Source organism: Schistocerca piceifrons, chromosome 2, assembly GCF_021461385.2.
Source record: "Schistocerca piceifrons isolate TAMUIC-IGC-003096 chromosome 2, iqSchPice1.1, whole genome shotgun sequence".
NCBI lineage: Eukaryota > Metazoa > Arthropoda > Insecta > Orthoptera > Acrididae > Schistocerca > Schistocerca piceifrons.
The window spans coordinates 548,005,549-548,030,179 of record NC_060139.1 but is presented as its reverse complement, the minus strand read 5'-3'; the positions used below and the strand labels follow the sequence as shown (position 1 = coordinate 548,030,179).

The window sequence follows — 24,631 nt, the reverse complement described above, 5'->3', positions numbered from 1 at the left end:
TAATGTGATGTTATGCATTTGGGTGGTTGATACATTGTGTCTAATTTTCAGTAACCATAGTACTTTATCTCAGCATTACCTTTTCCCAAATAAGATAGTATTTTACCCTGAAAGCCATAAAATATTTTATTTCCTGCAAGATTATTTTTGATCATTATGCATATGTTCCAATTATGGCTAATGGTTTGTACATACTTCTAAATTATGTAAATTCTTGTACATGCTGTAGCGCTGTAATTCTTCACAATCAGTTTGAGAAAAGAGAGGAAACTTTGTAGAATACTTCCCCTTTCAAAGTAGACATGTCATAGCAGACTCATTACACAGATAGAGACAAGATTTTTGTGCGTGCATGGTTATTTCTTTCTTTCTTTCTTTCTTTCTTTCTGTTAGCTTGGAGGAGGGCACTGTCCACAAGACTAGCTTGTTCATGCAGACCCTGAACACTCAACAGCTGGTTCCCTTTACTCCTATTATTTATATAAATTACTGTTAGAATAATCAATTGATTAAACAGTGAAGTTGCCCACTGCGGAATGGAAAACATTCTATTTCTTTAAATAAATTACCTCTTTCTCTTTAAGTAACTTGTGAGAATTTTAACACTTCAGTTTTGTTTTGAATTTACACTATGATTACCCGCACAAATATCTTCACAATCAGTTTGAGAAAAGAGAGGAAACTTTGTAGAATACTTCCCCTTTCAAAGTAGACATGTCATAGCAGACTCATTACACAGATAGAGACAAGATTTTACAAACATGGGAAGATGTATCTTTCATTTTTTTTATATTTTATACAACCATTCAATATGGTTTTACTTCTGGAACCCCCCCCCCACACACACACACACATTCAAAACAAAACTTAAAGCAGCTGGAATAAATAATAATATATGCTATATTAATAATAATATACTAAACGTAGTATATTTACCAACATTTGCTTCTAATAATTCTGTACGGTCCTCATATTTGGGAAGGAAATTGCAAAACTTAAGAGCACACAAAAATCTGTTGAATGAGACAGCATTCCAAAACAACTCACAAGGTAAGGATATTTACAAAGTGTAGTGAATGAATTACATATGGTATTAATAACATGAAACTTTGGTGTGAATTACAACTAGCATATAGCTGTCAATTGTGTGATTTTTACCTGATAAGGTATTTACTATTATGGTCAAATGTCATATCCGTTACTTTACTGAAATGGCCGGTTAATGTCACTTCCAACAGCCCACTCTGCAATCCCCATCCATGTATAACTCCATAATCAGATGCTGCAAACACCTGGGGTGAAGTTCTCAGTGGACGAAACTTCAAAACACTGAAAATGTACATGTAGTGTTAACATTTTCATTCTTTGTAGATCCATAGTTCCATATAAATTCTGATAACAACAATCTCAATAGATAAAAATGTTTAGTTCTGCAAATAAGATACACGACATTTCCAAATAAGGTACTATTCACAGCTAATTAAGCCCAGCAAATTCAATAAAAAGTATTTATGAACCGCAAAAGTTCACTAAAAGCAAGTTTAAGTTAGCATTCCAACATCTATCACTTCTCACTTAAACCTACTACTCTTATAAATTCATTAAGAGGATTTTTTTATTTTTTTTTTTTTAAATTCACCACATCAGCTGTACAGTACAACAGATAGAGGACAAAACACAGGTATTTATCACCTTATACTGTGATTTAAACATATGTTTCAAGGAAACAGGTAAATAGAATCTGTAAGACTAAACCCTACCATTTTTTCTCAATTACATTCAATGTAATTTGTATACAGTTATACCGAAAATGGAAATTTCAGATTCCATTTCACAGAACACAGCTTCAACATATGATCCTCCACTAAAGACCAGGTAATGTAGAAAGGGGTGCAAACAGTTTTACAGGTAAATTGAGATATTTGTAGCATGGGTCAAGTCACAGATTCCCAGTATTGATTTTAAGTGCTGGAAACAATAACTTTATTGCAAAATAAACATCCTTCAGTGGTCAAAAATAGAGATAAATGTCATGAAATATCAAGCTTCAAATCTGGCATTTTATGTTCTCAGATACGTTTTTTTTGGTTACCTCTAAATCACTGCACGCAGAAGTAAGAATGTTCTTTCAAAATGCTAAAAGTCATTTCATTTCCATTTTGCATGTTCTAATGTCATAGTTGACCTGTTTACTATGAATTAAATACTCAAAAAACTTAAAACTTAATTTTACACAAACAATCACTACTCAGATATCTTATGAACCTAAGCTGTGATAGTGACCAGTGCTTTCCTCTACCGCAACTATCCTGCAGACCTTGTCCACAAACAGATCTCCCGAGCAATACATTCCTCCCCGTCCAACAACAATGTTCCTACCCCCAGACCACACAGAAGCATCCCCCTTGTCACCCAATATTATCCTGGCCTCGAATACATCAACAAATTACTCCGCCAGGGATATGACTTTCTCAAGTCAACCCCTGAAATGAGATCATCCCTTGACAAAATTCTCCCCACACCACCCAGTGTTGCCTTTCGGCGCCCCCCTAACCTCCGTAACATCCTTGTCAAACCCTACAATATTCCCAGAGTACCTTCTCTACCCAGCGGTTCCTACCCCTGTAAACGACCCCGCTGCAAAACCTGCCCCATGCATCCCCCAACAACCACCTACTCCAGCCCCGCTACTGGTAAAACATACACAATTCAAGGCAGGGCCACATGTGAAACAACACATGTCATTTATCAGCTGACATGCCTGCACTGCACAGCCTTTTACATCGGTATGACAACAATTAAACTGGCTGAGCGCGTGAACGGACACAGACGAACTGTCCGCCTAGGAGATGTCCAATACCCAGTAGCAGAGCATGGCCTCCAGCATAATTCTAGGGACCTAGGAACCTGCTACACCGTATGTGCCATTTGGCTTCTCCCACCCAACACCAGTCCCTTGGAACTGCAGAGATGGGAACCTGCACTCCAACACATCCTTTCATCCTGCCATCCCCCTGGACTGAACCTATGTTAAACAACCTCACTCCCGTTTACTCTTCAGTCTTCTCCTCTTTCCCTTTCCTCTTTAGCCATTCATGCATCTTTTCATCCTATATAGTTGTGTTTATCTTTATACTATACCTCTTTACTTCTGTATGCATCCTCTTTGGTTTGAAGCTGGCACAGTACTTAACAGTAGAATATCTTTGGCTTCCCTCTGACAACCATGACTCCATCCTTGCTACCCTCCCTGTTTTTCTTTCCCTGTTGCTTCATAACCTGGGTTGTGAGTAACTGAATCCACTTTCCCTTCTTCCCCTTCTTTCCCCTCTCTCCTCCCTGATGAAGGAACTAAGTTCCGAAAGCTTGGAATGTAAATTTTCTGTTGTGTTTTATGTATCTATTGGCTGTACTGAGCTGAGGTAAGTACTGGCCAGCCCCTCTATCTCTTTGTTAGTATTTGTTTCTCATCTTTATATGAGATTTTTCATTAATCATTTAACTGTGATACTGTTAGACAAATAACTCCCATGCTTTCAGATTGAAGCCACAGTGTTGCTTAGTTAAGTAGGTTTCATTAGTCGCATATCTATGAGAGCCAACCCTCCAGTAATCAGAAACCTGCTCAGTTTTGCATTTATAAATCAACTTAGCACTTCTACGAAAGAAATCAATATACCAGAAATGTAACACAGTCTTCAATTAAATTATTCTTTTTCTGCCATATTTGTGTCACCCCCTTCAATCCTGTAACTGAGATTGCTGCCTATACTATTACCACAACACCCATTGTTATCACACACTTTCTATTGGTAACCAGACTCCCTAATCTTTAATAAGCAGAAGGCAAATGACTTCAGTGTCAACCTAGGCAGTAAAGTACCATTACCACTGGCTATCTACATGTGGGGTGCAGTTTGCTTCATACACTCCTAGCATCCCAATCACAACTCGTGAAAAATTGTCCAACTGTACAGGATCCTCACCACAAAAAATCTAAATTATTAGTAATTTCTACATCTATACTCTGCCAACAACTGTGAAATGCATGGCAGAGGGTACTTCCCATTGTACCACTGTATTGCGATTTCTTCCGATTCCATTCACATATGGAGTGGTGGAAGAATGATTACTATGTGCATGATTTTACTAGTCTAAACGTGTCTTCCTGGTATCTTTAGAAATTACTGGCAAAATGTTATAGTTTATTCCAAACTCCTGACTGAATACTAGTTCTTGAAACTTTGTAACTAGGCTTTCACAGGACAGCTGACGTTTTATCATCAAGTGTCTACCAGTTAAGCATACTGATTACACTCCAATGTGGGTCAAACAATCCTGTGACCATTCGTGCTGCCTCCCTCCACATACATTCAGTATCGCCTGTTAGTCCTATTTGATATGGGTTCCACACACATGAGCAACATTCTAAATGGGTAACACAAGTGTCTTGTACGGAATCTCTTTTGTAGACACCAGAGCATCACGAGTGCTGCAGGATGCCTATTAACATATTAACATTTCCCAGTAGACATCTAGCAGAACACATGATAGAAGGTAGTTGCTCCAGTCGATGGAAGAAGTTGTTGGGGTTTCAACAGTGCCATAAGATTGTGCAGAGGACTGAACATAAAATAGGATACAGACTGCTTAATCCAATTATTTTACTGTTATTTTATGTTGTATTTTAACAAAGTACACTGACAGAAAAAAATCCCAGTACCAAGAAATAGTTAATGTTGAGTAATGAAATTTTTGAAATACATTTGCCTAGGTATATTTAAATAATCATTGTTGCAAGTTCACAAGTTAATGTAAGTGCAATAAAAACTATTGAAAATACGAAACTCTGGTACATTAATAACTAGTGTTAACTACCAGAACATGAAATCAAACACGTATGCATTGTGTCACACAGGTGCTTGATGTCAGTTTGTGGGATGGAGTTCCATGCCTGTTGCACTTTGTAGGTCAATAAAGGGATGGTTAATACAGTTGTGGATGACACTAGAGTTGTCATTCGATGATGTCCCATATGTTCCCAACTGGAGACAGATCTGATGATTGAGCATGAAATGGCAACATGTCAACAGTTTGTAGAGAGAGCACGTGCGATTAAAATGGCGGTATGTGCGTGAGTGTTATCCTGTTGGAAAACACCCCCCTGGAATGCTGTTTATCAATGGCGGCACAACAGGTCAAAACACCAGATTGACGTACAAATCCGTAGTCATGGAGCATGGGATAACCACGAGGGAGCTCTTGTTATCATACAAAATCATAGAGCACAACTCCAAGTGTAGCTCCATTTTGTCTAGGCTGCAGACAGGTTGGTTGCACGTGTTCATCTGGCCTCCTCCTAACCAACTAATGGTCATCACTGGCACCAAGGCAGAACCAGTTTTCATCAGAAAACACAACAGACCTCCACTGTACCTTCCAATGAGTTCTTGCTTGACACCACTGAAGCCACAATTGCTACTGGTTTGGCACGCTACAGGGTGTCTGGCTCAGAGCTGTCTCTGAAGAAACCAATTTGTACCAGTTCATTATGTCACTGTGATGCCAACTGCAGTTCAAATTGTTGCTGCAAACACAATATGATGCACCATGGCCATACACTGAGCACAATGGTCTTCCCTCTCAGTATTGCCTCACAGCAGTCCAGAGACTAGTCCTCATGACCACTGCTGCCAGCAGTCATGCACAGTGGCTATATTCCTACCAAGTCTTTTTGCAATACTGCAGAAGGAACATCCAGCTTCTCACAGCCCTATTACATGACCTCATTCAAACTCAGTGAGCTGCTGACAATGGTATCATTGCCATCTTAAAGATATTCTTCACTAACATAAACTCACTACATCTGATCTCAAAGGTAACTAATGCTCATGACCATTGTAACACCTACAGTGCCTCTCGGTGTTGAAAAAACAAAAACAGCTCCCAAATTAGCTCCCATGTCCTTAAAATATCAATTCACAAAATGACCTCAAGTCCCTCCAGAAGTAGTAATTACAAAAAATAAATAAAAAACAAACAGAGGGAAATATCTAGTATAGAAAGCAAACAAAAAGAAAAGGAAAATTGAATCATAAATTTTAGAAACATGGGAAGGGGGGAAAACAGTAGAAAATATTAAAATATTAGTTATTCCAATATGTAAGAAAATCAATATTATAGTCATAGAACGTAGGTCTGCGACACCAAAGATAGTGTTTATTAAAGTATAAATAGCCATACGTTGTAATTACAATACTCCAGTCTCTAGCCTGTTCTAGTTCGAAAGTTATTTAGGACATACAGCTTTAGAGAACAGCAATTGGGACTTTATTAAATGGGGATCAAGAACAGATTGTGACGAGATTGTTTTTGAGGATTGTCAATTCAAGACTTTAATTTGGACATTGATCAGATTAGATAAATGGGAAGATGAATAGTAATCTCTTTGGCTTTAATGTCAATTTGTGTGAATATTTAAACGCTTTACTGAATAGAGAATTTTAACCGGGTTCGGGCTTTGAATTGTGATAGTGGGAAACTTTAATTTCACGTGATTAGTGATCATAAGTAATGACAGTTTGCGGATATTAAATAGAAATAACTTATTTACCGAAAGTGACAGGATATTATCTAACATCTCTTATGCTAGCGGCAATCCTACTTAGACATCTAATTAAAGAACTTCTTTGAATGAAATCGTATGAGTGAACCTATTTATTAATAATTCTTGTCAATAAACTGACGTTGTTAATTTGAAACATAATACAAGTCTTGAACATTAATTTAACTTAGATTAATAAATGTTAAGGTTATGTGATCTATGCCAAGAACAAACTAGCGAGTCGTAACTAAAACAATTGAACGAAAGGTTTAAGTATCATCGTCTGTAAACATTGGTTGTAAAGCTACTAAAGATTTTTTCTCTCAGAGTTGGAAAGACTATACGTGTAGTGACCCACGTTTAACATTGGGTTTTAAAAGTAATCAAACTGATACTTAGCTGGGACAATATTAAATAAAAGTAAAACCCTCCAATGACAGTCAATGTGTAAAAAATAAAATCAAACTTTCACCTATTAGACAAAAAAGCGAAAACAGAAAAAGGGCTGCTACACCATTCCATAGTTTACTTAAAGCAAACCTGACTTGCATCCTCATGATCATGCTACTAATGCCACTCTTATACATCTGGAACAAAATTTGAATAGAAGTCATCTTTCAGATGTAGAAACACGCCTACCAACTTTCATTTATCTTGCATAACTCTCCTTGGTGTTGGGATTTTTTCTTCTGTCAGAGTATTTACATTTTTAAGGCTCTTGTACATTTTCCCTGAAGATGGGATCTTGTTCTCAAAATGGAATGAATTTTATGCTATTGACTCTAATTTTAATATAATACTTTCACAAGCATATTTTTGAGCTTTCTCACTTCAACTACATGTCTTGTGTCTTTAACAACATGTGTCCTATGGTGCAATCTCCAACAGTCTAATTCTGAAAGTATATATCTCTGCATATAGTCCAATATCTACCAGTTTCCTCTATACTTCTATGGAACCATTCTCCCTCTTTGCTGTCCTGTTGGCTCCTGCTTCACCTATGTCTCTTGGCCTTTTTCAACTTATCTTCAATCATATCTCTTCCTTTTGCCTGATGATTTCTTTGGGCCCAAAAATTGGAAGTTGTTTCGATTTCTGTGTCTCCAGCCAAAGAATTAGGAGTACATTAAGAAAATTAAGAAGAAAAAAACAAAATAAGCAGATGTAGCTGCAATGCTTAAGGTTAATAAATAAAATCATCATTATGTTACACTAATGTAAGGTTAATATTAAATCTTCGAAATCTAAAATCATAACCTTCTTTGCAGCCATATTAATGTTATACTTTTTGCATCTTATACTAGATAAAACGCTCAAAAAAAAGTTTTGCATCTCCTGCATATCTTTGAATCTTTGTGTAACAAGGAAAATAGTTAATTTTTGACAATATATCTGATTGGACAGGTAAAAAGTCTATTCACCAAGCAGCGGCAGGAGAACACACATATAAAAAAAGGTTTTAAGTATGCAAGCTTTCAGAGCCAGTGGCTCCTTCTTCTGGCAGAAGTGTTCAAGTGGAAGAAAGAAGGGTAAAGGAAAAGGAGTGGAGAGGTTTAGGAAAAGGGGAAGAGTTCGAAAAAGTCACCCAAAACCCTGGGTTAGGGGAGACTTACCATTCCTTCACCCCTCTTTCTTCCCCTTCAACCCTTCTTGCCAGAACAACGAGCCATTGGCTCTGAAAGCTTACATGTGTAAAACCCTTTTTCTATATGCGTGTTCTCCTGCCACCGCTTGGTGAGTAGATCTTTTGAATTTTTGTGGACGCAGATTCAGGGGAGAGTGTAGGTTGGGGGAGGGGGGGGGGGGGGGGGGGGAGCGGGGGCTAGAGATTGGAATAATAAGCATAATGAAAATTAATTGTTCTAACTATTCAAGGAGTCACATACTAGTTGATTCCATAACAATGTTACAAACTTTTACGGATGATGGAGAAAGGTAAATGCAACAATTTGAGGTTTGGAAATGACTCGAGTTAAAAGTTGTAAGTGAAAACTGTTCTGATACCTCTGACTGTGAAATACTTGGGCCAGTACTGGTTGTTGCTAAGATCGTAGAGTAGGTACCTTTCAGACATGGCAGTATGGACCCAATTTAAAAAAATGTCTAATAAACACGGGCTCCAAAAAGCATTCCTTAAGAGCTATGAGCACTTATTCGACTTTACTACTGTGAAACACATCTCTTCTACCGAACAAAAAAAATGGCTCTGAGCACTATGGGACTTAACATCGGTGGTCATCAGTCCCCTAGAACTTAGAACTACGTAAACCTAACTAACCTAAGGACATCACACACATCCATGCCCTAGGCAGGATTCGAACCTGCGACCGTAGCGGTCACGCTTCTACCGAACAAATTGGACTCTAAAATGCATTCCTTAAGGGCTATGAACACTTACTCACCTTCACTAATGTGAAACAAGTCTCTTGTATACTCATAGCTCTTAAGGTATGCATCTCAGAGCCTATGTTTCTTAGACATTTTCTTGTTTATGTTCATATTAGCACCTCTGAAAGTTACCTACACTACAATCTTAGCAACAATAGTACTGGTACATCTTTTCCACTGATAGAGGTATCAGAACGATTTTCGCTTATGGTATTCAACACGGTCATTTCCAGGCCAGAGTCCCTTACCTCATTTATTCTTGTCCACTATCCCTGAAAGTTTGTAACATTATCACTGAATCACGCTGTATAATTACTGCATGCATTCAAACATAACATATGCCATACAGCGAACAGAATCGAAAGTTACATCCTTAAGAATCCACCAAGTATTTTACACAATAATCAGTCTCCACTGACTTATTTATTTATTTATATGTGAAATCATGTTTATGATATGTGATACAAGTCACAGCAATTGTTGAAGAGGGATATACCTTTTTGTTAAATTAATGTTGTAAAAATACACATGCACTGTAAAGGACAGTAGTTTCTAGCAGTGATCTCCATTTTTCAATATATGTGTACTTACAGGACAAAGCATAAGTTAACTAACATAACATAATTTGTGGCTAGTTACATTCTTCACTGAAAAGATTAATGGCTGCAAAGTCCACGAGATCCAGCATGGATAAAATTTCGTTCAAGATTATTAGTGTGTATACAAAATTAAACTTATATCTGGTATAAACTTATCTCCATAAATTCAGCAACAGGATAAAAACAATTCTGGAGCATTATACTGGTAACTTTCTCTCTTGTAATTTACACTATGTGTTCAAAAGTATCCGGACACCTGGCTGAAAATGACTTACAAGTTCGTGGTGCCATCCATCGGTAATGCTGGAATTCAATACGGTGTTGGCCCACCCTTAGTCTTGATGACAGCTTCCACTTTCGCAGACATACGTTCAATCAGGTGCTGGAAGGTTTCTTGGGGAATGGCAGCCCATTCTTCACAGAGTGCTGCACTGAGGAGAGGTATCAATAACGTTCGGTGAGGCCTGGTATGAAGTCGGCGTTCCAAAACATCCCAAAGGTGCTCTATAGGATTCAGGTCAGGACTCTGTGCCGGCCAGTCCATTACAGGGATATTATTGCCGTTTCACCACGCCCCCACAGGCCGTGCATTATGAACAGGTGCTCGATTGTGTTAAAAGATGCAATCACCATCCCCGAATTGCTCTTCAACAGTGGGGAGCAAGATGGTGCTTCAAACTTCAATGTAGGCCTGTGGTGTGACAGTGCCACATAAAACAATAAGGGGTGCAAGCCTCCTCCATGAAAAACATGACCACACCATAACACCACCACCTCCGAATTTTACTGTTGGCACTACACACACTGGCAAATGACGTTCACCGGGCATTCACCATACCAACACCCTGCCATCAGATCGACACACTGTGTACCGTGATTTGTCACTACACACAATGTTTTTACACTGTTCAATCGTCCAATATTTATGCTCCTTACACCAAGCGAGGCATCATTTGGCATTTACCAGCATGATGTGTGGTTTATGAGCAGCTGCTCGACCATGAAATCCAAGTTTTCTCACCTCTCACCTAACTATCATAGTACTTGCAGTGGATCCTGATGCAGTTTGGAATTCCTGTGTGATGGTCTGGATAGATGTCTGCCTATTACACATAGCAGCCATCTTCCACTGTCAGAGGTCTCTGTAAGTCAACAGACAAGGTCAGCCTGTATGCTTTTGTGCTGTACGTGTCCCTTCACGTTTCCACTTCACTGTCACATCGGAAACAGTGGACCTAGGGATGTTTAGGAGTGTGGAAATCTCATGTACAGACGTATGACACAAGTGAGATGCAATGACCTGACCACATCTGAAGTATCTGAGTTCCGCGGAGTGCCCCATTTTGCTCTCTCGCAACATCTAATGACTATTGAGGTCACTGATATGGAGTACCTGGCAGTAGGTGGCAGCACAATGCACCTAAAACTTATGTTTTTGGGGGTGTCCGGATACTTTTGATCACATAGAGTAGGCTACCAATGTGCCTCATCCTATTGTGGCATTTACTCAGTCTCTGTATGATGTATGATACCACTTGTACGGTTGTGGCCATCATGCACATTATTTGTTACAAAGAGATTTACAAGTGAAACAGTCCATAGTATGTATATATCACAGATTTACAAATGACACAGTCTGTGGGATAAATAAGCATAAACAAGCCCCTCAGCAGGCCATGAAGGCCCAAGGGATATCTACCAGCCACCATGTCATTCTTTGCCTTGTGGTGTCATGCGGATGTGGTACGGAGGGGTGTGTGCTCAGCACACCTCTCTTCCGGCTGTTTTGCAAACTTTCCAGACTACGGAGCTGTTACTACTCAGTCAAGTAGCTCCTCAATCACTTTGTGAGGTTGAGTGCAACCCGTACGAATTCTGCTACCAAGTAAAAATCCTTGGCATACTGGGAATCGAATCTGGGCCCCCTGCATGACAGCCACCTACACTGACCAATCAGCTACAGAGGCAGACTTTTATGCCTGGGACAGTTAGAATTTCCCCTTCTTTGAAGGTTGGCTTGGGAGGTGCATTTGCTACGAATGTATCATTATCCTGTCAATTTGCTTTTGTACAACAATTATTTTCTACGTCTACATTGGTACTCTGCAAACCACTGTGAAGTTCATCGCAGATGGTACGTCCAGTTATTTGGTTTTCGCCTTGTTTCATTAACATATGCAGCATAATTAATGTAATCTTCCCCTCAATGATCCCTAGAGGAGTGATGTGTAGGGGGTTGTAATATACTCCTAAAGTCATCATTTAAAGCTTGTTTTTGAAACTTTGTAAGTAGAAATTCTCACGACAGTTTATGTCTGTCAATAAGTCTCTGCCAGTTCAGTTTCTTCAGCACCTCTGTGACACTCTCCCACGGGTCAAACCAAACTGTGACAATTTGTGCTGCCCATCTCTGTATACATTCAATATTCGCTGTTAATCCTGTCTGGTACAGGTCCTGCACAGTTGAGCAGTACTCTAGAATGGGTCACATGAATGATATGTAAGCAATCCTCTTTGTAGACTGATTGCATTTCCCCAGTATTCTACCAATAAACAGAAGTCTACCACCTGTTTTACCCACGACTGAGCCTACATAAGCATTCCATTTCCCCTACCAAATGTTACACTCAGATATTTGTACGAATTGGCACATTCCAAATGTGACATTCTTTCATTTTGTAAATTGTACAATTTTGAACGTTTAAAGCAAGTTGCCGATATTATCAAGATCTGACTGAATTTTTATGCAGCTTCTTTCAGATATTACTTAATTATAAATAACTGAAACACCTGCTAAAAGTCTGCAAGGTCATTAAGTACAAGAGTGCTTTGAAAAGTTCTCAGAACGGAATAGAAAAAAAGTACTTACATCATTGAAACGTTTTTTTATTCTTCAATGTAGTCACCTTGTAGATTAATGCAACTGGTCCAACGAGGTTCCAGTGCTTTGATCTCATCTCGAAAATTAGTTTATTCCAGGCCTGCAAAATAGTTGTCAACTCTGGCTATCAGTTCTTTGTTTGAAGTGAATTTTCGTCCACCAAGAAAAATTTTCAGTTTTGGGAAGAGATGGAAGTCTGTCGGAGCCATATCAGATGAATAGGGCGGGTTTGGCACCAATTCATGGGTAATTTTGCCATGGCGACTGCACATGTGTGCGGCCGCGTCAAGAGTCGCAGCACCCACATTGCAGATAATTTTTTTATTTCTAATTCTTCAGTTAAAACGTGATATACTCTTTCAGATGACATCTTGGCACGCGCGAGCAATTTCAAGCACTTTCAATCAGCGATCCTCCATGACCATCTTGTGAACTTTTGCAATGATTTCTGGAGTAGTGACAGTGACACATCTTGGCCGACTACTGTGCGGATCTGCATCTAAGCCCTCCCGACTAAATTTAAATTCATTTGTCCACTTGGTGACAGTTGAATATGAAGGAGATGTCCTTTGCTTTCATGCCTTTCTTTATGAAGTACTTAATCACTACTCGAATCTAGATTTTTACCATCTTCATAAATCACTGTACAGGAACACCAACAGAGCCATGTCGTAGATCCCTTGAACAAAAAACTGTGTCCAGTGGCTGGAAGAAAACACTGGTCTTACTCATCTACAAAAACAATCTCTTCCAAGAGCACTGCGTGGCATGTGTTTAAAGGCAACAGTGCGATGAATATCATGCTAGCACTGACCTCTCATGATGATTCCAAGAACTTTTCAAACCATCCTCATATACAACATGAACAACACAGATACCAACAGACTTCCCTGTGGCTCACCCAAAGTTACTTTTATATGTGACAATGACTCTCCATCCTAGATAACACACTGTGTCCTCACTGCCAAAAAATCCTCAATCCCGTTACAAATTTGAATCTGTGCTAGTTGGCATATGTTCCAAGATTCTACAACAAAGTGATGTTAAGGATGCTGAACAATAGTTTTGTGCAGCACTTCTATGATTCTTTTTTGTAGATGGGTAAGACCAGTGTTTTCTTCCAGCCACTGGACACAGTTTTTCGTTCAAGGGATCTACGACAGAATGTAACTAGAAGAGGGACTAACTCAGTCCCAAATTCAGTACAGAATCTGACAGGGATTCCATCAAGACGTGGAGTTTCGTTCAATTTCAACAATTTCAGCTGTTTCTCAACCACTGACACTAACACTAATTTCACTCGTCTTTTCAGTGGTATGAGGATTACATTGGGGCAATTTGTAAAGAAAAATTTCGAAATGGAGTTAAGCATTTCAGTTTTGGATTCACTACCCTCAATTTCAGTTCCTGTCTAATTTGTTGGGGACACTAGCGTGGGTGTCACTAACAGCCTTTACATATGACCAGAATTTCTTTGGGTTCTGTGAAAGATAATTTGACAATATTCTGCTACAGGCATTACGCATAGCTTTCTCCATATATAAACGGGTTTCATTCAGCATCTCTCTACCTATAGGCCTATGCTTTGTTTTAGACCTATTATGCACTAATCCCTTTTTCTTTAAAGTTTCCTTACGGTGACTGTATACCATGGAGGAACTCTCCCATTATGGACTGTTCTACTGGGTACATATCTATCCAGTGCAAGGTCAACTATTCTTTTAAGCTTGAACCATAGTTCATCTATATGAGTTGAAAGTTTCAAGTTCCTCATTGAAATATAACACTACTGATATTTTATCTAGTTTATCTCTCTACTTGTTTTAGATGTCCATTGCAATTTGGTAATCATTGTTGCCACAATCATCTCATGGTCACTGATATCATTTTTGATGCAGACATCTTCAAAGTGGTCAGGTTTATTTGTTGCCATTAGATCCAATCCGAACTATCTGTTTTTGGTAGTTTTCAGAGAAGACATTTAGTAATGTTTCACTAATAAAACTGTAATTTTACCAACTGATTGTTGGATGATTAAAGTTTCCATTGATGATTATGTTATGATTCAGAAACTTACGTACAAGCACACTAAAGTTTTCACTGAAGTTTTTTGTTACATCAGTACATGAGTCTGATGGGTGATATACAGATCCAATTACCATTTTATGCCCACTGCTGATACTGAATCTTTGCCAAACAATTTCACATGCAGCTTCAATTTCTATCTCCAAGGATGTGATTTTCTTGTATACTGTGACAAATACATCATCTCCATTTCCCACTGGCCTATCCTTTCAAAATACACTTAAATTTTCCTAAAAAATCTCACTGCTACCAATTTTAGGTTTCAGCCAATTTCTGTACCTAGTAATATGTATGCTTCATTGGTTTTCAGGAGTTTTTCAAACTTTAGCACTTTGTTGCAAATGCTCAGCAGGATTTTAGTACTCTCGCCTGTGGGGGGCATTCTTTTCGATCTTACATTTAATATTTCTTCGTCTCCCATGGTTGTTGTTATCAGGACTGGATGGAATCACTAATCTGAAAAAGAGCCCTTGTGTGCACGCCAGACACAGTCAGCTACATGGGAGGCAGCCTCTGATGTGTAGTACACATCTGGCCTGTTTAGTGGGTTCCTACAGTTCTCTCCTCATAGCACAAGTCCAGAAAGTCACAGCCAAGATTGTCACTGAACCTTCAAAGTCTCTGGTCCAGTCCTACCACTTGGCTCACAACAAGGGGCCACAATCCAGCTTGGGGCAACACTGGAAATTGTGAGCTTCGCTGAAATTCCATGTGCAACGCTGATCTTCTCAACCTTCTCTGTCAGTCACTGGAATGATTCAAGTATGACCTTGGAGCCCAGATGACAGGCGTTGTTTACTCCAATGTGTGCCACAATCTGCAGTTGGTTGCACCCTGTTCCTTCAATGGCTGCCAGAATAGCCTCTTCAACATGCTGAGTAAGGCTCCCAGGCATACACACTAAGTTTATCAGGTGTTCCTTTCCACCTTTGCTGCCATTTCCCTTACGGGTACCATTACCTGCTATGCATCTGAACTGCCAATGATTGATAGGCTCCTACCCATTTGTGTTTACCTCCGCTTGACACAAGACACAGCAAATCCCCAAAACAGGTGAAGTGAGTCCCATGGCTGTCTCAGTGAAAGAAGCACCATGAACCTGTTGGTTAGGGGATCGGTATAACACTCTTGAGTCCTCCCCGGTCCCCATCTATCCTGTACAGTACACCTAGATCTACCAGTGACATGTCACTCGCAGTTAAGTGGACTAGTTATGACAGAGCCTGTAGTTCCTGCACAGGAGACGGGGTCCACAAGAGAGGATAGTACCTGAGATACTTTTGGCACTGGTACCACATGTGTATGACCCTCAGCAGTTCTTCCAGCACACTGATTCACAGTGGTTGCCAATCGGCTGACAGTAGTCAGAGTGATTTCCATCTGCTTACGAATATCAATCAACCCATCCCTTGTTTGAGAACAGCATTCACAGTGGAGCTGCATTGTGCCTGGTGTAATGTATTACAAGATCGAGAGCAATTAATTCCCTATTAGAACTGAAGCAAATACACAAAATGAGATTTCCATTAGGCAACAGAGAAACCTATGGTAAAAATTACTAGTTTTCTAAAACTTTTTTAGATTAATTAGTCATTAACAAAATCAAAAATACTGTTAATTTACAATAAATGTAGGTCATGTACACCCCTCTTGAAGGAAAAACTAAATGTAGGACAATACATACAGTAACAAGGCTACAAATACCAAATTGGATTACACACAGGACAACAATCATTTTCGAAAATTATCAAAAATGTATGTTTATTTGCATTGGTATACACTGAAACTTGGGGTGATCTATTGTTTGGCAGTATCTGTGAATCACTAATGCTTATTTGCTACTAAATAAGTTATCCAAAGCACATGTACAGGAAACTTAGGAAAATTTTCAAAAAAATAGTTTCTTAAGTGTCTAAAAATTTTCAAAAATAACTTATTTCTCATGTAATTATACAATCAAATTAGAGAATCATCATGCTGCATGAGGACTGGCTTATTGTTCTCAAAAATTTTTAAAGACCACAAGTAAGTCAAGCCTACAGCTGACAATAACAGAAGAAGTTTATCAGGCACTCATAAATGTTCAAAATTTCACATCTCAATGAGTATTGATGCAATCAGTGAAAGATTATGCAGAAGTGATATGAACAGAAAAACATGTGAATTTAGAATTTCAAATTGGCACACGAATCTGGCACACATGGCCTCACAAAAAGACAAATTCTGAAGTCAGCTTTCACATGTAAATAGACATGTGAATTGCGTGGATTTTTTGTGTAGCTGATTCTGTGAAAACTTCTACAATGGCATGTTGGAGGTAAACACTGCAGCATAAGTTTATCTCAGCGACCCTCCAAAAGAAATGCTATACAAAATGACTGAGTTAATCAGGGCGAAGTACACAGTTCTAATGCCAGTCAGGTACCACATTTGACTGAGAACTCCCAAAGCATAGCAGAGAATACTCATTTTGCACAGCCATATATTTCTTTGGAGTGGACATGTCACTGTAATGTTGTATCTACACTTGGCTCAAGGAATTCAGTCTCAGTGACCTGTCCAATAACTCTACTGCCTACAGATAATGCTTCTATATGTGTGCTGTACAGTTATTTGATGAGCAGAAGATCACAGGAGTTGTGTTGTTAACATAAAGCCAAATTACGAGCCTTTCACAGTTAACTAGCCATCATCATCTGCTGTGGAGAAATGTTACAAGAGAGGAGGTTTGTATCATCAGTGAGTAACACAGGTGTTGTTAAGGTAGATTTCCTGAAGGGTTATTAATAAAGAGAAGGAAGGGAAGGGGGCCGAAGATTGAGCCTAGTGGGACTTCTGAGATGACGACATATATCTGAATGAGTTGTTCTTCCATCACGTGTTGTTCTTTCTATCAACTGTCTTCTGTTTGAAAGATTTGACAAACTCATTATAGATCTCTCTTAAACAAGAAGTTTACACACTGTGCATAAGCAGAGTGTGGTTACCTAAATCAAACGCCTCTGTAAGATCAGTAAAAAATCCAGAAGCAAGATTTATCATTAAATGCATGTGCTATCTGGTTAGTAAATGAAAAGAGGGCCTCACTGATGGATTTATTTTTTCGAAATTCGAACAGCTGTGCCGTTAGCAGGGAGTCACTTTCATGAAAGATCATAATACCTTAAGTATACATTTTTTTCTGTTATTTTGGAGACAGTTGGGAGGAGAAGGATATGTCTCAATATTTGTTGATCTCATTCTTGTCACTTTCTTGTGTAATGGAACTATCAAGCAGGTTACAAGTGGCTGAGGCAAAATACCAGTGTTCATGGAGCAGGGGATTATATTGCACAAGGGGTTTATTATTTCATTATCAGTGCCAGATGAGAAGGAACTTTTCATGTTCCTAATAATTATGTGAGCCTCCTTCAAAGCTGCAGGCATTAAAAATGTGATTTCTCAGCTTACAGACATTGGAGAGAAAAATTTTGTCAGCGGAGGACAACCAACTGAAAGAAATGTTGAACCAAAATGTCTTCTGCCTTATAAAGGTGGACGTACTGAAACCAACTGAAAGGCTGCTACCTAGCTAGACCACAAAATTATTAAAGGTATCAAATATTGAGAAAATTAATTATAAATGCCATAGCTTAGGGAGATATACTGGTAATTTGGGGTAATATCTAAGTGGAAGTGAGTAATAGAATTTATTTTCTGTCACACACATTTCACTGTGACATATACTCACTGGTGAAATTTGCTTTAGCTGACAATATGTGTGTTGGTTTTACTGGAGCTGAAAGTGTTTACTTTAAAGCACTTTAACCACTAATCAGTAATAACATACAAAACAAATTAACACTTTTCAACCATGCTTTTTGGTTTAAGATAGACTTACTAACTAATAATCACAATATTATTACTAGAAACTGGGGGTGGACAAGTCACATATAGAAAAGATTACCTTACAACACCTTGTCCACCTCTGAGAGTATCTGAGCATGTGTGGTGAGGAACATCCCATAGACGAACACTAGCATCTGACCCACCACTAGCTAAGATACCTCCGGCATTGTCCAATGCAAGGCAAGAGACAGGCCCTTTGTGGATACTCTTCCACACCTTTGTTAACAGCTTCTCTACAATATAATAATATTCATTTAAGATTTGAAACAAAAATCTGTGCAGATAACATTACATGTATACAATATGAGGTCAGAAAAAAGCTAATCTATCACCATGAAATCTTATAAAAATTAATATACAGGGTATTTCAAAAAGAATGACCCGATTTCAAAACTCCATATTTATTGATAAAAACATACTACAAACATGTGGTAAATTGCTCTGCTGTGTGTCCACCACTAGCTGCATGAAAAGCATCTAGATGATAGCTAAATTTATCATAAACTTTACACAATGTATGTGCTTTTACAGAAGTTACGGCAGCTGTTATACTGTTCTTCACTTCTTCTAGGTCACCAGGTAAAGGGGATATGAACATACTTTCCTTCACATAACCCCACAAGAAAAAATCGGATGGAGTCATGTCTGATGATTTTTGAGGCCACGAAAGCAGGGCATTGTCTCAGGGTCCAATGTGCCTTAACCTGTGTCAAAGCATACTGTCACTGAGTAACTGAGATACTTTATTGTGGTAGTATGGTACAGTTCTATCCTGTTGAAAAATGAAGTCATTGGAGTCCTCCTGAAGTTGTGGGGGAAAAAAACAATTCTGCACATTTGAAGATAGATCAACATTCAACAGGGCGCATGGAAGCCCGAGGCACTGCCCTGTATTCTTGGCCTCCAATATCGCCAGATTTGACCCGTGCAATTTTTTCTTGTGGGGATATGTGAGGCAAAGTGTGTTCATCTCCCCTTTACCTTGTAACATTGAAAGAGTGAAGAACAGAATAACAGCCACCATAACTTCTGCAAAATCAGATACACTGTGTTAAGTTTATACCGAATTCAGCTATCATCTAGATGCTTTTCGTATTGCTGCTGGTGGACATACAGAGCATTTATAATAGCATAGCTAAAACTTCAAGATTTGGTCAGTATTTTGCTATTCATTCCAGGTTTGTAGTGTGTTTTTATCAATAAATACGGTGTTTGGAAATCAGATCATTCTTTTTGAAACACTTTGTATAACTCCCCATGTAATCCTTAGCCAACTGGTTATAATCACAAGCTTAAGCTCATACATTAGATTACCATGTTGCAAAGCAATAAATAAGTTTCAATACATTTACATCCATACTTTGCAAACCACTGTCAAGGGCATGGTAGAGCGTCCATCCCATTGTACCAGTTATCAGAGCTTTTCTTCAGTCTATTCAAGTTGGGAGTGCAGGAAGAATGACTGATTTAACGCCTCTGTGTGCACTGTGATTAGTCTACCCTTGCCTTAGCATTCCCAAGGGGTGTGATATGCAGGTGGTTGCAGTATGCTCCTAGGCTCATCACTTAAAGTTGGTTCTAGAAACTTTCTAAGTAGGTTTTCACATGTGGAATAATATGGGAGTCAAACATATCACAGTTAAAAAATGGTGGAGGGAGATCACAGCAGCTCATGAGATTTTTGTGCAGTATGAAATCCAGATGTGTATCAACAGCACTACGGTTGCAAAAAGTTTATTTTGTGCAAAAACTATTATAATTTGAATCTTATAATGAATGAACCATTCAACAAAATAATCCTCATTGCAAGAACTTGCACGACAGAGTGTAGGAAAGAACAAGTATAAGACTATACAAATAACAGGCATCTTCTGACAAACTCTGTACAGTGATGAAGTAACACCACAGAAGATGATAATATCACCATAACCTATATTCATTCACTTATCTTTTTCTGTATCTGCTGTACAAGATGGGAGATGACAATAGAAAAGCAAAATTACCCATTTCCAATTGAAAAGTTGATATTATTGGTATGCCCCACAAGACAATTAATACTCTTTTGGAATTACAAAGCTTTCAAAATAATTACGGCTACTGAAATCCATTTTTTACACATTTTAAAACAACACTTATATAATGGGCACACATGGTGGGTGGTGGATGAACAAGCACCTTCTTCATTTAGAATAATGACCTTATTGATACAGGTCATTGATATTCATCAAGATTCCGAATTTTTTTCAGACTGAGCTTCTTTGCACCCACATTTGATACTGGTTTCTTACTTACAAGCCAATGAGGAGGGCACTTTCTGGGTTACATACACATTTCCTTTGCAGCTTTCTCCTGCAGAAAGATAAAACCACCTGAAATTTAACCCACATAGGTGCCAGAGTAACCAACAGAAGATTGTGGAGACTAGTATTAGTTTTTCTGAGCCATAAGCTACTGCATATCTATATTTGCACTCCAGAAGTGAATTTACAATGGAGGGTACACAGCATACACTGTAACATAATAATTAGTTTCTCCTATATTTCCACTTGCACATGGTGTTCCTGAAGAATGACAATCTCTGCACCTTATAAAAATCTCCATGAGTTCGAATTTCTCTATATGCCCAGTACTGTCAGTATGTGATAAGAATGAATCTCACAGAAGGTTTCTTATGGCATCTCACAATGGCATTTATTCAGTACATTATACCTGTAACCCCTCAACCTAACCAAAATGGTCATGAATTGTGCACCTCTTTTCTAAACTTTCCCTCTCTCTTTTGTTAATTCAGTTTCAAAATGATACAACACAGAGGAGCAATACTCCAAAATGAGCTCTATACATAGGCATGAATTGTGTTTTCTAAGAATTCTTCCAAAAGCTGTTACTTTTGGATTCACTTTCTCAACATCTTTATGTATGTGATCATTCCATCTTAAGATGGTGTGAACAGTAACACCTAAACAGTTCATTATTGGTGCTGCATAACTGTTTACTGCATACAGTGCAATCAAACGAAACAGATCCTATCTACCTGGCCACGTTCATTATATTGCTTGTTTAAATTAAGAAATAGTTGCCAATCTCTACAGCAAGTAATGTTGTGCTGTGCAAGTAACAGGTCAGGTCCATGACACAGTCTGCCCTGTGAGAGGTAGAGAATATTTTGCGGCAGCACCAGTGTTTTCTCTGTCTCTGTTCCATGCCACACACTCCAGCCATTGCCCACTCAGCCAATTGGTAACGCTGCGGTGAGTGCCACATTGGGCCACTGTTTCTGCTTCTAACTCTCCCTAGTAAAATTATGTGCTTGTTAATGTAACTCTTGAGCATTTGTTTTATGATACCCGTAATCATCACTAAACGGGTAAGCACTGTGACTATACCAAAAAATAAAATGATAATCAATGCAAAATGTTCCATACTACAAACAGATGAGGCAGTGCTGGCTGTTGCATCATGTGCTACACTGCCTATTACTACCGCATATCGTCCCATCTTCTCATTCTAATAGCATGTGAAGCTTCCCAAGTTTTACATAAATTTCCCTGATTAAATATGGGATGTGAAAACGTGATTAGCTCCCCACTGTAATTTCAAACATACATTATAAACATCTAAATTACAAAAATCACACAAGATGGAATTTACATAAAACAAACCATTGACATACACTGTTACATATGTAACTGGATATGTGTAATTCCAAGATTGTGTTGTCATAATAATTATTTAGTTTCATATCACAGTTGCATATATATGCTTCAATGGTGGCTAGTGTCAAGAAATCTACTCATTTTCGAACACCTGTCTGTGTCTTTATCATGCGATTGTAAAATATGTCCAGTGTAACGGGAAATCTACCTCTTGATTCAACTGGCAGCAGCAGTGCACCGATGCAATGAACCTGACTTGCTGGGATTCACAAGCTTGCTTATACTGTGTCCCTCCCACTCCACCATCACAAACCCAGAACACTGTCTAGCCAACAATGCGTCACTGCAATCTATGGTGTTAGTGAACTTGAATTGAAAGTCATTTGTGTTACTGGTAACAGTACAATAATTTTGTTAATAGCTAGTTTTGTAACAGAAAAAAATACAAGGTATTCACATTATGGTGGCTATAAATTGAAAGTAATAGCATATGAATAAGATCACAGAAACAGAGCAGCTGATCTGAATTTCAGCTCTCCACTAACAGAAAAAACCATTCGTGATTCGTGGGCTGGAAAAGAAGAACTGAGAAAAATGAGAAAGAGGAAGTGTGCAAATAGAGGACTGAATGCAAAATGGCAAAACTGGAAGATGATGTATTGAAATGGATTGAAGGACACCTGCAAAATGGCATTGGAATTAATACAAAAATGATTCAAAGATGTGCTCATAAGCTGGTGCTACAGTGGAACTTAACAGACTTTAAGAGTGGAGTTGGTTGGTGCTACAGATTTATGAAGCGTCATAGACTTAGCATGTGAACCAAAACCAAAATATCTCAGAAAATGACACAATAGTATAAGAGAAAATATTCTCTCTCCATCACTTTATTATTCAACATTGAAGGTAAAAAGTGTGGAACTAAGCCAAATAGAGAATACTGACAAAACTCCTCGGACATCTGATGTGCCGAGTAACATAAGTGTTGCCACGAAACGTGCTAAAATTGTAACTATAAAAACAAGTGGACATGAAAAAATGCACTACACTGTTGACCTTTTATGTTGTGCTTAATTCAATGATCATTTTCAAGTACAAAACAATGCCAAAACCTCCTGAAATACCACCAGGTGGTGTTGTTCACATACATGATAAGGGTTAGATGGGCAAGGATGGTATGAAATTATGGATCAACAGAGTGTGGGAGGGAAGGAACGGTGCTTTATTGACGAAGAGTTCTCTTCTTACACTAGATCAGTTTAGTAATCATTTGAAAAATTCTATGGAAATGAAATTAAGACTGGGAAACACAGAGATTACTGATGTTCCCGGAGGACTTACTTCACAACTGTAACCTCTTGATGTCTCAATAAATAAACCATTTGAAGTGTTTACGAGAGAGGAATGGGACAAATGGATGATAGCTGAAACCCAACATGAATTCACATCGAAACGATCTTTAAAATGACCAACAATCAAACAAGTGTGTCAGTGGACTGCAACGTCTTGATGTCTCAATAAATAAACCATTTGAAGTGTTAACGAGAGAGGAATGGAACAAATGGATGATGGCTGAAACCCAACATGAATTCACGTCGAGAGGAGCTTTAAAACAACCTGCAATCAAACAAGTGTGTCAGTGGATAAAACAGTCATTGTCTAGAGTGAGAGAAGACATTATTGTTAAATCTTTCAAGAAGTGCAGCACAAGTAACACTCTTGAAGGAACAGAAGACCATCTTATATATGAAGACAATTACGACGATGATGAAGAGGAAGAAGACAGTAGAAATGACGATTTTCAGGGATTTTAAAGGTCACTTTGGTTTTATAAACTAAGTATTTTTAGATTGGTTTTACAATCTAATAATAAAAATGGTAACAATCTATTTTTTTAAATTGCTTAAAAATTAAGGTGTATATTATAGCCTGTAGAATATGGCAAAATTTGTTCTCTTCTTACAGTACACATGTTGTCTGCCCTTGTCACAACTTGTAATCAGGGTCAGTAAAGAAAGCCCAATAATAAATCTGCTTGTATAGAGTTTATTTAAACATGTAATAGCTTACAACTCAATGGCAGACAACAGGGAGACACACAGAGATTACATAAAAACAAAAAGCATCCTAGAATGGAAGTTAACATAAACTAAAAGAAGCCACCTTAAAACAACATTAACACTGTACCACTAACACCTCCCCCCACCCCCCTCCCTCAATGTTAATTATCAATGCTACACAAACAGTATTACAAGATTTAAATAAGTCATAGCAAGGCTCTAAATGTTTCAAATTTTATTTTACCAAGTGGCATCCTCAGAACATGCTCATCTGTGCTAATGTGCTTTAACACAACTTTCTGAGCACAAAGTTACTTCCTAACAAACAAAATTTTGACATTTGTATGCTTAAGTCTGTGATGGAACCATGGGCTCTTGCAAAGGCTTATTACTGGCATATTATCTTCATAAAGTACAACAGGTCTTTTTCTGCCAGAAAGACTATAATACAAATTACTGATCAAAAATGT

At 38.3% G+C, this 24,631-nt stretch overlaps 1 protein-coding gene across 1 annotated transcript in view; it reads right to left on the bottom strand.

The window, feature by feature from the left end:
* LOC124776667 (transducin beta-like protein 3) overlaps window positions 1–24,631 on the bottom strand; it is a 177,072-nt gene that overhangs the window by 112,581 nt on the left and 39,860 nt on the right. The window contains exons 4-5 of the mRNA XM_047251768.1: window positions 18,504–18,678; window positions 1,159–1,329 (exon numbers count right to left, since the gene is read on the bottom strand). Of these exons, the coding sequence (XP_047107724.1) occupies window positions 1,159–1,329; window positions 18,504–18,678 (346 nt within the window). The remainder of the gene's footprint in view (window positions 1–1,158; window positions 1,330–18,503; window positions 18,679–24,631) is intronic.